At 47.3% G+C, this 12,403-nt stretch overlaps 1 protein-coding gene across 1 annotated transcript in view; it reads left to right on the plus strand.

Moving 5' to 3' along the window:
• The window catches only part of FOXK2 (forkhead box K2), a 61,935-nt gene that overhangs the window by 37,588 nt on the left and 11,944 nt on the right, over positions 1 to 12,403 (plus strand). Inside the window, exons 3-5 of the mRNA XM_063080861.1 lie at positions 3,474 to 3,621; positions 6,290 to 6,436; positions 11,611 to 11,804. Of these exons, the coding sequence (XP_062936931.1) occupies positions 3,474 to 3,621; positions 6,290 to 6,436; positions 11,611 to 11,804 (489 nt within the window). The remainder of the gene's footprint in view (positions 1 to 3,473; positions 3,622 to 6,289; positions 6,437 to 11,610; positions 11,805 to 12,403) is intronic.

The raw sequence follows: 12,403 nt of genomic DNA on the forward strand, positions 1-12,403 counted from the left end.
TACTTAGGTTTGTTATATTAAAAAACAGCGTTAAGTATAGGCCTTGAAATTAAAGAGACATTGGGCCGACCCCGTGGCTCACTCGGGAGAATGCGGCGCTGAGAGCGCAGCGGCGCTCCCACCGCAGGTTTGGATCCTATATAGGGATGGCCTGTGCGCTCACTGGCTGAGCACAGTGCAGGAGACACCAAGCCAAGGGTTGCGATCCCCTTACCGGTCCCACACACCCAAAAACAAAGTTAAAGAGACGTAAATAAGTGGAAACACATCCATGTTCGTAGATTGGAATACTAATATTGATGTTACCCAAAGCAATTTACAGATTCAGTGTAATCTCTATCAAAATCCCAATGACATTTTTTGCAGAAATAGAAAAACCCATTCTAAATTCATGTGGAACCTCAAGTGACCCCAAATAGACAAAATAGTCTTGAAAAGAAGAACTAAGCTGGAGTCCCTCGCTCACTTCAACACTCCACAGAGCCACAGCCATTGTGCTCCAGCCAGCCGTCTCCAAAGCCACAGCAGTCAAAACAGTGTGGCGCTGGCTACAGACAGCCATGCAGCCCAGTGGAATAGAACAGAGCGCCCAGAGATAAACCCTCACGTACATGGAAGTTGTCTTTTGACAAGGCCACCATGACCATTCCATGGGGAAAGGACAGTCTTTTCAACAGAAGTGCTGGGAAAACTGATGACCACATTCAGAAGACTGAAGTTGGACCCTTGTCTTAACCTAAATGTAGAAATTAATTCAAAGGGGATCAAAGACCTAAACGTAGACCTAAAACTGTAAAACTTATAGAAGAAAAGAGGGCAGAAGTTCCGTGACATTTGGATTTGGCAGTAGTTTCTTGGATTTGACCCCAAAGGCACAGGAAACAGTAGAAAACAAATTGGACAAGCCACAGAATTGGAGAAAATATTTTCAAATCGTCCATCTAATAAGGAATTAATATCCAGAATATATAGTTCTCTAAAACTCAACAACAAAAAGACAAAACAACCCAATTTAAAAAATGGGCAAAAGACATTTCTCCAAAGAAGACACACAGATGGCCAGTGAGCACAAGAAGATGCTCAGCATCACTAGTCATTAGGGAGATGCAGATCAAAGCCACGAGGAGACACTACCTCACTGTCGTAAGACGGCTCCTCTCAAAAAACAGAAATTAGTAAGTCCCGACAAGGATGTGGAGAAGTTAGAACCCCTGTGCACTGCTGGCACGAATGTAAAATGGCACTGTGGCTGTGGAAAACAGTATGGTGGTTTCTCAAAAAAGTTAAGTCGGAATCACCCTACGACCCAGCCACTCCGCTGCTGGGGATGCACCCGCAAGAACAGCTGAGGCAGCGTCTCGGGGAGACCTGCGCAGGCCGTGTTCACAGCAGCTTCTTCCCAGCACCAAGAGCTGGAAGCAGCCCAGTGCTTGCTGATGGACGAGTGGATAGACAAAGTGCAGTCCGTCCGTGCAATGGAATATTGTCCAGCCTCACAAACGAAGGAACCCAGGGTTCAATCCCTGTACTGGCCAGCGCCGTGCCCCCCAACCCCGCCCAAATACATTTAAGTAAAAAAAAAAAAAAAGGAAGGAAATTGTGACACATGCTGTAACAGGGACATTACACTGAGTGAAGTAAGCCAGAACTGAAGGACAGGTACTGTAGGATTCCACTTGTGATGTATCTAGAGGAGTCACATTCACAGAGACGGGAAGTAGAGTGGGGGGCGGGGGGCGGGGCGGGGCAGGACTGCGAGCTGGGGTCTCATGGGGATGGAGCTTAGTTACACGAGATGAAAAGTCCTGGAGGTGGGCGGTGGTGCTGGCTACACAACAGTGTGAATGTGCTTAATGTCACTGCCCTGTGCACTTAAAAGGGTTAAAATAGTAAATTCTATGTTACCTGTATTTTGCCACAGTAAAAAAACTGAAAAACGAAACAGGCCCTCTGGAAAAGTGTGTGCAGTTTGTGTAATTGTTGAATGGTGAGCAACCCAGTGGACTCTGGCCGCTGTCCTGCGCTGGGTGCCACCCAGGTGCAGCTGCTGCTGCCTGGGGCCTTGTCCTTGCCGCTGCCCCGTGGTTGCCTCCTGTCTTTCCCTGTGGCTGCAGCTGTTCGCATGTGGCTAAAGCGGACTAGGCAGTGAGCATGTGAGTGGGCAGGTGGAAGCCACAAGCCCCACTGCCACATTTCCTGGCAGGACAGGGAGAGGTGCAGGATCCATGGAGCTGGAGGGGACGCCCTTGTCCATCAGGTCCCAAGGTGTCAGCATGACAGGTGCACTCTGTCTCGGGCTCGCCTCTCAGCCCCTCCCTCTGCCTCCTGTGCTTTTTCAGCTTGCTGCCTCCCACCCCTGCACATGCCTGGCACACCCTCACCAGGTCAGCCAGCACAGGGGGGCATGTGGAGCCCAGAGCATCGGGGCTGCCTTCCCAAGCCCACCATGTGCCTGCAGGCCCCCACCTTCCTTGTCCCACCTGCCTGGTCCTCTGCTCCTTAAGCTCCTGACGCGCAGCTGCCATGAGCACAGCCTTCTTGCTGCTTCTCTCCACTTCTTCATGGATCGCCCCTGGCATTCAGTAAATGCCTGTGTAATGGGCGAGTACATACACCAATGGCACATCTTCATGGTAGAAAACCTAAGAAGTGCTACAGAGGGTGTCGGGCCAATTGAGTGCTGCCCCTCTTCACTCTCCGCCGTTGTCCTCTACCCTGGCCCCTCCTCTGCAGTTCACTTTCTCAGAGGTGACTACTGTTAGGCTCTTGGTTATATTTCTCCAGAAGTTTTCTGCATATTTGCAGGTCCCCCAAACACCTCTATGGCTTGCTGGGTTCTTAAATAATCTTCTCTCGACATCATTCCATTTTAGTGGTTCATTCTTTATACTGAAGTGTGCTTTGCAGAAAAAGCATAAATTTGCCACAAGTGAGCACTCCCTGTGCGCCGGCCTACCTTGTGGTGAAAAACAGTGCGTGTTTAAGAGTAGGTGCCTATTTATGTTTTCTGCGTGGGCCCCAACTGACCTAACCTGTGCCCTCTCCGGGCTGCCCACCTTACTCTCTCCAGCTCTCCCTGTCCTTCCTAGGGTCCCCTGTCACAGCCTGTCTCAGTTCCCTACTGGGGAAGACGAGTGGCACGCGTCGCCTTGGGTCCTGGGTGAGCTCTGGAGCTATCAAGAGCTTCAGTTTCCCCATTGGTGAGATGAGTAGACCACTGCCTCCCTGGCGAATTTGTTTTAGTTTCATGGAACGACACATATGGAAGCATATATCCTATTTCCACATTGCTTGTTGGTGTGATCATAAATTTCACAGAATTAGGGGTCCATTTTTCCACCAGAAATGCTGGTATTCTCTTACTTTTTAAAATTTTCATGTTTGTTTTCCCTGAAATCAGAGCTAGTTATTGAAGCATAGTCTGGTGTCTGCTCTATGACAGACTAATAGACACAGCCTTTTCTCTCCCACAGTGCTGCAAATTCCTGCCCATCTAGTCCCCGGGGAGCGGGGTCTTCAGGGTACAAAATGGGCCGTGTGATACCATCTGACCTCAATTTAATGGCTGACAACTCACAGCCAGAAAACGAAAAGGAAGCTTCAGGTGGAGACAGCCCAAAGGTAAATATTTTATAGTCTTGAAACAGTACCCGGGGACATGGTGTAGCCACACTGTCCTCAGCTTATCGCCTGTGTGTCTAGCAACAGCCTTCCAGGACCTTTGGAGAAATCTTGAAGTGCAGTCTGTGTGGATGTGAGGTTGAGTTTGGTGTCGCACTTGAGCGTGTTCTTGGTGTTGGGGTTTTGTAAATAAATTCTTTATTTTTTTGGCGGCTGGCAGGTGCAGAGATCTGAAGCCTTGACCTAGGTGTTATAACACTGTGGTCTAACCAATTGCACCAGCCAGCCCATTTAAATGAATTTGTGCAGTCATTCAACATACACCTGAAGATCTCCCCAGTGGCAGCTGTGCAAGCAGCAGAGGACAGCGGAGCTCAGGTGCATTTGTGTCCCAGGAAGCTTGCTGGAGTCTAGTCCCACTGTTCCAAACACTGAAGGTTACGCAAGTGCATACACCTACATACACCTTTTGGGGAGGCTACGTGTCCTGTGTTTGGACAGCAATCGTTGATAGTCCACACTCGCCCATACATGTTTTTATTTCTTGACCCAGTAATTTCCCTTCCAGGACTTTGTCTAAAGGAAACGGATGAAAGTTTATATGAAACACAAAATTGAAAACAATGTAAATGCCCCCTAGGGAACAATGGTTACATGATTCCGAGGGCTGGTTGGTTATCTCAGTGGATAGAGCGCAGACTTGTGACACCAAATCAAGGGTTTGGATCCCTGTACCAGCCAGTCACCCCAAAAAAGAAAAAAGTGAAAGATGTGGTGGTTTCAGTAAGGAATAAATATTATGCAAGACATTTGCTGATGTGGAAGTGCTCTCCCTATAATGATGAGTGAAGAAAAGACAGTAAGAACCATGTGTAGTGCTACTGTAATTGCATGTTCATAAAACGTGGTCTGGGCCGAGCCTGTGGCGCACTCAGGAGAGTGCTGCGCTGGGAGCGCGGCGATGCTCCCGCTGCGGGTTCGGATCCTATATAGGACTGGCCAGTGCACTCACTGGCTGAGTGCCGGTCATGAAAAGGACAAAAAAAAATAAAACGTGGTCTGTCGATGCGTGGAACACAGCACAGCCGTGGGCGTGAATGAGCCTCTGCCGCGCCTCCTGCATCCAGTGGCCAGAGGCTCCCCCCACCCCGCGTGCTGGGCAGGAACAGCAGCCACAACAGGGCACATTCTCTGTGATTCCGTGTCTGTCAGGTTAACATGAGGGCAATCTAAATTATATTGTTTCAGGATGTATTCTTAGGTGGTAAAACTTTTAATAAGTCACAGCAAAATTGTCAGTACTATAAAAAGTCAGGAATAATGGTGGCCTCTCTGAGATAGAGACTGTCAGCCAAGAGGCCATATGGAAGCTTCTGGGGTGCTAGCTGCGTTCTGTCAGTGACAGGAATGTTCTGTGAGCTTTTTCTGTGTCATGTATTTCTCAGTAAAAAAAGTTTTTATAAACGTAGAGAAAAGATGACAAAGAGACACTCCAGCAGCACTAGCACACTGACAAAGGCTGCTCTGGGTTGGATGCCTGGTGCCACTTGTCAGCTAAGGGTCCCTGCTCTGCCCGGTCTTTCCGTTATGAGTGTGCACATTCGTGGACACGGTTGGGGCAGAGCCTGGTGTGGCCTAAGTGCCTGGGAAATGTTAGCTGTTTAAAAGAGGGGGTGTGGGGGGGTCTTCTGGATGCTGGGTTTATAGGTGATTAAATTTTTCTGTTTAGAGAGTAACAGCACACATCCCTGTGCCCACCAGCAGCTTTCGGGGCGGAGCAGGCCCGTGCTGTGGAAGCCCAGGCCCTGCCCGTTGCCCACCCTGGGCACGTCCTCCCTCCTTGCCCTTGTCTGTAGGCCTCTGCCTGCCTGTTCTTTCGCTTCATTTATATTTATCTGTAAGCAATGTCTGTACTGTACTTCTGTAAGTGTCATATATAAATACTATCATGTTGAATGTATTCTTTCACAGATTACTTTTTTCATTCGACATTATGTTGCTATTGGCCATTGTTGATATGTGTGTTTCCCAGAAGTTGTCAGCTGGGGGGCAGTGCCCTCTTTCCCCAGTGGGTTTGTGCTCATGCGTGTGGGATTTGAGTCATCACAGCAAGCCGGGACCGGAGTGCCAGTGTCCTGCTGGGTGTGCGGCAGCCCTGCACGCCAGGACGGTGCTGCCCTCATGGCCTGGACCTACAGCCTTCTGCTCACAGTTGCGCGCCATGCAGCTCAGAGGCTCTGGCCGCCTCCTGGTGAGCGTGAAGGTCTCCGCAGGGTCGGTACCTGGGGAGGATGTGCTGCTCCCTCTGCCCCTCGCCAGCACCTGGCCCCCATGTTGCTGCCTGGCCGCTGGGTCGAGGCGACAGGGTCTGGTGTGGTTAATGTGCGCTGCCCTGGGCTGCTGCCCTGGGCTACTGCCCTGAGGCCAAGCAGCTTTTCTTGGTTTTTCTTTTTTGTTTTTGCCATTTGGATTTTCCCCTTATGTGATTTTTAATCTTTTTTATCTCTATTCTTTTCCATTTGCTTCCTCCAACTTTTCCAAATTATATTGCTTTTATAACAAGAAAAATTCAGTATTATCAGAGGAACACTTAAAAACACTAAGAATCCTGAATTTTAGTAAATTTAGTAAAAAATTGTGATAATTTCACTACTTTTTTTTAATGCAGGACGATTCAAAGCCACCTTATTCCTACGCACAGTTAATAGTGCAAGCAATTACAATGGCTCCCGACAAGCAGCTCACTCTCAATGGGATTTACACGCACATCACTAAGAATTATCCCTACTACAGGACTGCGGACAAGGGCTGGCAGGTGAGCCATTCCAGACATGTTACCTGTTGTTGTCACACGTCTCACAGATGCTGACTGATGCTGAGAGGGGAGTGAAGCTGCGGCTTCTATTGACTCAGCACAGGTTCAGGAGGTGTAATGAGTGAGCGAAGCTCTTGCTGAGACAAGGAGGTAGCAGACACGGTGGTGGCCACCAGCCGCCTCAGCACAGCGTAGGAGGAACCTGCGTTTGTTTACCATCAAGGGCCCGCACGTGTCTGCACGGGGTGTGTGATGCGTGGGTTGTGTGAGATGGTTCTCCTTGACCACTGCAGTTCATTTCATACATCTGCAATGTGGGGAATTTAGAAATCTAGCCCATTACTCTGGCATTCTTCTGTCTTCCTCATCTACTTCTGATATACAGAAATTGTGAAGTTTGCACAGAGATAGTTTCAGACTGTTTCACCAAGGAGCACTTTTTCAAAAGACGTCTTCTTCAGCTGGCCAGTAGATGAGACGCGCCCGTGGCGTGCCCGTGTAAATTGGGGAGCCTGCCTCTCATGCACCATTCCTCCAATCCCTTCCTGGGGTGTCTGTGTCATAGGGTACTTTGAAATCGGCACGTAATATTTCCACTGTTTAGCTCACACACCAATACTACTTAAACCTTTACATTGTGTAGGTGTTTTTCTGTATATCAGTGTTGTGCGAGGCCATTTACTGGATGTAGAGTAGAACATCACTAATTGAGACAGTTCAGGAAAGGGTAAGTTTGAAAAATTGAATATTAAAAACATAATAAAAGAGGGAAGAAATGTATGCTTATGATTTTTTAATTTATTAAGTAACTAGGAATGGCTACAGAATTCCTTTGAACTAAAGAAATTCCGAGGCTTATTTTAATTATCTTTTTAAAAATGTGTCTGTTGAACCATAACCCTATAGCCTAGTGTGGTGTGTGGGGGGGAAGAGGGTAATGTTTTGTTTATTGAAGGGAAAAACTTTTCTTCTAACTGCAGATGTGTAGATATGTTATAATAAGAATAGCCTGCCAACCAAATCCTCAGTATCTCCTTTGTAAGGGGCTCAGGGTCTTTGGTCATGGACGGTACAAAATGAGACTCCTCTTTTTTCCATCTGGTGTTTTCCTTGCCTGGGGGCACCCATACCCTGCCCTGCCCACTCGTGGTTCATAGCAAGGCAGCAATTCTTAGTTGAGAGTTAGGAAAACACAGGATTTAGAGAGTAGTTCCTCCTCCAGCTACATGTCAGGTCTCTTAACACATTGCATAATATGAGGGTACTTCAAAAAGTTTGTGGAAAATGAAATTAAAAGAACATGAATCTTTCCATGAACTTTTATTCTGGCCATATTTATTATATTTCAATCTATAAGAGTGAGGTTGTGCTTAAAGCAAAATACAAAATGAGAAAAAACAGAACTAGACAATAACTTATATTCATGTTCTCGTGACTATGGCTTTGTCAAGGAGAGAAACTCCATGTGGATGGAGTCCAGCTGGCTGTGTGGGCATGCGAAGGTCTCTCAGTGTTCAGGTGCTGCTTATTATGTGCAAAAATCTGATTATTTGAAATACCAGTGACTTGCAGCTTTGTGGGACTGTTTCTGAAAAGCTTAATTAGACTTGTTTCTGTTTCTATTACAGTCATATTTCTGTGTATTTTTATAACATGCATATATTTGAGAACTATTTACAAGCACCACAAGGTTTTCTTGCTAAAGAGGGTGGAAGGATGAAGGCCACCCCTGGCCTCAGTCTCCTGGGGCCTGCGTCAGGAAGTTAGGGGCCTTTTGAGGAGTGGAGCTGTCCGGGCCAGACTTCCCAGCATGGTCACGGAGAGGCAGGGATCTCAGCTGGGATCCCCATGCATGCACTGATTCCTGCTGGCTACTCGAAGTGACCTCACAGCCCACCCGGGGAAGAGAATTACAAGCAGAGCTACAAATCGAGCACCCCTCTCTGTCGAATGTTTATTAACATTTGTTTTTACTGAAGCGTTTTCTTTTCTATCTAGATCAAGGTCCGTAAGGATGACTGTGTGTCTCTTGCCCGAGTAAGGCTGCTCCTGGGATGTTTCGCGCCTCCTGCCTCCAGCTTACCTAGCGGGAGACGGGTTACCACCCCAGACTCCCTTCAGCTCACGTGCTCTTTTTCTGCTGTGAGATTCTCTGAGCTGCCACTCCCAGCATGACCTGCTCAGACTCTGTGTGTGTCGACCTTATTCTGCCTTCCTCCCTACTAGCCTAAAACAAAGTCCTTCTGTTTTGCAACCTTGTTTCTTAAAAGAGCCACCTCTCTTTTCTTTTAAGAGGAAAATAAAAACTGTCAACAAAACAGCCCATTTTTAAAATGTGGATTTCCAGCTTGCATCCTGCTCTGCCCATTGGGGTGTTAGGGAGGCCTCGGGTGCTCAGACTCCTCAGTGGAGTCCACAACTACCTTTCAGACTTGGTCTTGGTAGTTTGCATTGTGTCCCTGTGGGAAATCCTAGGACAAAACGAGATGGCTCGAGTGACCCTATCTGGGAAGGAAGGCAGATTTCTTTCTTTTGGTCACGTTTTTCTGCCAAAATTCTTTCTTATGATTTTATAATTTTACCTAGCTCAGAATTGAGATACTTTTTGTGAATATGAATAGTTAGAAAAGACTGGACTCCCGGCCTCTGCAGGGACCAGAGCTAATTTCTTCTTGGAGCAGGGGACATGATCTGCACCCTGCTCATGCTGGCCTTTGGGAGGCACGCGTGCACATTAGACTCGCCTTCCTGAGGATGCTCGACATGTTTCCTTCTTGTAATTTCTTTACAAGTCCTTACTGTGCAAAATACACACTGTAGAGTACTCAGTGCTGGGATGACTAGACAGACAGACAGAAACTGTCCTTGAGAAACGTGGGTCTGGCCGGGAAGGCTGCACACCCTGCAGAGAACAGCACAGCAGAGCCCGCTGAGGAGCGGAGGCTGCAGAAGGGCCTGGAGCTGGAGGGGTGGGGGGAGTGGGGGAGAGTGTGCTTGGTGCAGCCAGTCCTTTTCTTCCTATTTAGCTCTAAAGAAAGACAGCCCACGTACTTGATGATAGTTTACAAGTCGTCAGTCTCGTCACTGTGGTTTTAGTGCACCTGGAAACAGAATGAGGGAATGTTCGTCTCGGGTTTGATCAAACTACAGAGGCTTCAAATTACCTTAGAAATGTCATTATTTTATCCTGTTTGTGTCTACATTCAGTGACTCATTACTTCCTCATGTGTTCTAGAGTCTTGTTGGCTGGAAAATCATAGGCAACAGTTTAAAGTCGACCTTATGTGCTCATGGGACTGCTGTTCAGGCAAATGGATTAGAGTGGAGAGGTGGTTAGAACCTATTGTAATGATGCAGACTGAGTTCTGTTACATTTTTAGAACAGAAAATAGCAACTCCCTGATTCCAAGAACACACGTTGCATCTTCTAAGTGATGTTAGTGGTGACAAAACGGTACTCTCTGGTCCATGATCCTGTTCTTTCTCATGTGGATAGACAGCCTAGTTACCCAAAAAGAGCACTTCCTGCTCCAGGTGCCGCTCTGCCGACTTTCCTTTTTCCTCCCCACCCCATGCACAGTCCTCACTGCACATCAGTGCAGTGACAGCCTTCATCTGAACATGCGTCTCAGGGCTCGGAGTGGGGCCAAGAGCACCTGGGGCGGCAGATTCGACTGTGCAGCGGGAGGGGAACCGCTGAGCCCCATAGTTAAGAGTCTTCTGTTATTGTCACCTGCACTTGCTTCTCTTGGCCCACAGTCTTGAATCCACCTTCTGCTCCAAACTTAGAAAGGCTGAGCACATAGGCAAAGGTTTCCTTCTCTGTCTTTGGCAGGAGCCCCAGTCACCATCATATTTGATTTTCTAGAGGAACTGATGAAAAGGTTGGTCATCAGCCACCCCCAGTGATAAGTGCCATAGCAAGCATCTGTAGTTATCAGAATATTCTAAACCCCATCTAACTAATTCACGAACAACTTCACTCATCACAGCCACAGCTTAGCCCACTTCTTCACATTGCCCACGGAGTAACACACATCCGCAGGGTCAGAGGTGCTTCCTGTGGCCTGTGACTAATGTAGGACTCGAACAGTCCCCGAGGTTGGTCATCGAGTATTATTTGACATGTGTTTGATTTCTTAGCTGCCTTTGACAATTCAGAATTTCAGGCCATGGTTAGTTTCATTAGGTTAATTGGGGAATTTAGGAGTGATTTTTGGATAGCTTCAAATTTTATTTTGAGTTATTACTATTTTGAAACTTTAATAGTTAATTTAATTTTAAATTCACACATTAATGTAAGTGCATGAAATGCTGACATGAACCCATAACTTTCTTCCAGTTTGGCCCTGCACGGGGTGGCCAGGGAGCTCTCAGATCGTCTGTAAACCCTCAGCTGGGTTTTTTGTAATAGAAAGAATGATGGACCAGGAGTTGAGAGAGAAATTTTCTCTACGTACCTTACGAAGTTATTGTGAAGATCAAATAACGTATATGGAAGTACTTTGCAAAGTACTCTATTGCAGGAAGATGGTATCTGTAATAATTCTCAACCTTTTGCTTGTTTTTGTCCTTTGCTGGTTTACAAATATTTTATACTGGGTTAACTTACTTTAAATGGCATGACAGAGTCTGTAAACTAATTCTGTGCAATTAAGTATTTTAAAGGAGTGGCTTATATAAGCTCTGTTTGTCTCCAAACAGGGAGAGGTTGGCGGTTGAGTCATTGACTCTACCTGGAAAAGTCCACGTGGTGACAGTAATAGTCCGTGGTGTCCTGCCTGCAGAGAAGTGGGGGCTGGAGATGGCATCTTTCTACTTTGTGCAAATTCCTCGCCCTTTCCCCATCCCCAGCTCCCTCCTTCCCCTCAGTGCCCGCCCTGCCGTGTTACTCACCGTGCTGTGTCCCTTCCTCCTCAGGAGCCACACGGCGGCTTCTGACTGCCCACCGGGGATGGGGTCGAACCCTGGAGCGGCCACCTCACTCCGAGAGCTGCTTGCCGAGGGGAGAGGGCTGGTTTCCTGCAGCGCAGTGCTGCTTCTGAACTTCACTCTTGCGCTCTGCAGGAGCCGAGCATCTAGGTTTCTGCTTTGCAGAGCACTAAAAGTAGGGCACGTTTTTATTTCTCAGCAAAGAAATATATGAATTCTACATATTTTTTTATGTTTCATAGAATTCAATTCGCCACAATCTCTCTCTGAATCGTTATTTCATCAAAGTACCACGTTCCCAGGAAGAACCAGGCAAAGGCTCATTCTGGAGGATAGACCCTGCTTCTGAAAGCAAATTAATAGAGCAGGCTTTTAGGAAAAGACGGCCTAGGGGCGTGCCTTGCTTTAGAACCCCTCTGGGACCGCTCTCTTCTAGGTAAGGAAAAAAGAGGAACAGAAAGAGCTCACTTAATGGTCAGTAAACTCACCTTCAATGTATTGGTAAATGTTCCTTTTGAAAATGAAGCAACTGCCAAATGCTTTATGATTAAATGCTGGGATGGGGATTTGGGGGAAAAAGGGTCAGATGCTACCGTGCATTTTTGTGTCTAGTGGTGCAAAACATTTTAGACTGAAGTGTTACCTGAATTCCATCTCCATGTGGTGGTCGATGCCTTGTTAAACTCATGGCAAAGTGCTCTCTGATTGACGCCTCTTGCTTGAGTTGGCAACGTAATGGTGCCACCGCGGTGATTTCTCCTTTTCTTTTGGCATGTCAAGAGTTCTTCAAAGCCAGCTACCTTTTAGCTGCTTAAACTCAATTGAATTACACAATGTTAATTTGCCTGGTTTTTAAGTTACACAGGTTTAGCTTCATTAATATTCTGTTTTTCACTAAAAAAAGAAGTGAGTATAACTGAAGTCTCAGGCCACCACGCCTCGCCCACTGCCGGCTCCCGCCGTCCGCCTGTGTGCAGGAGCTGCCGAGAGAGGCGTGTGAGCGTGCAGCCCAGCTCACAGGCGGACGCAGAGACA

Source organism: Cynocephalus volans, chromosome 16 (assembly GCF_027409185.1).
Source record: "Cynocephalus volans isolate mCynVol1 chromosome 16, mCynVol1.pri, whole genome shotgun sequence".
NCBI lineage: Eukaryota > Metazoa > Chordata > Mammalia > Dermoptera > Cynocephalidae > Cynocephalus > Cynocephalus volans.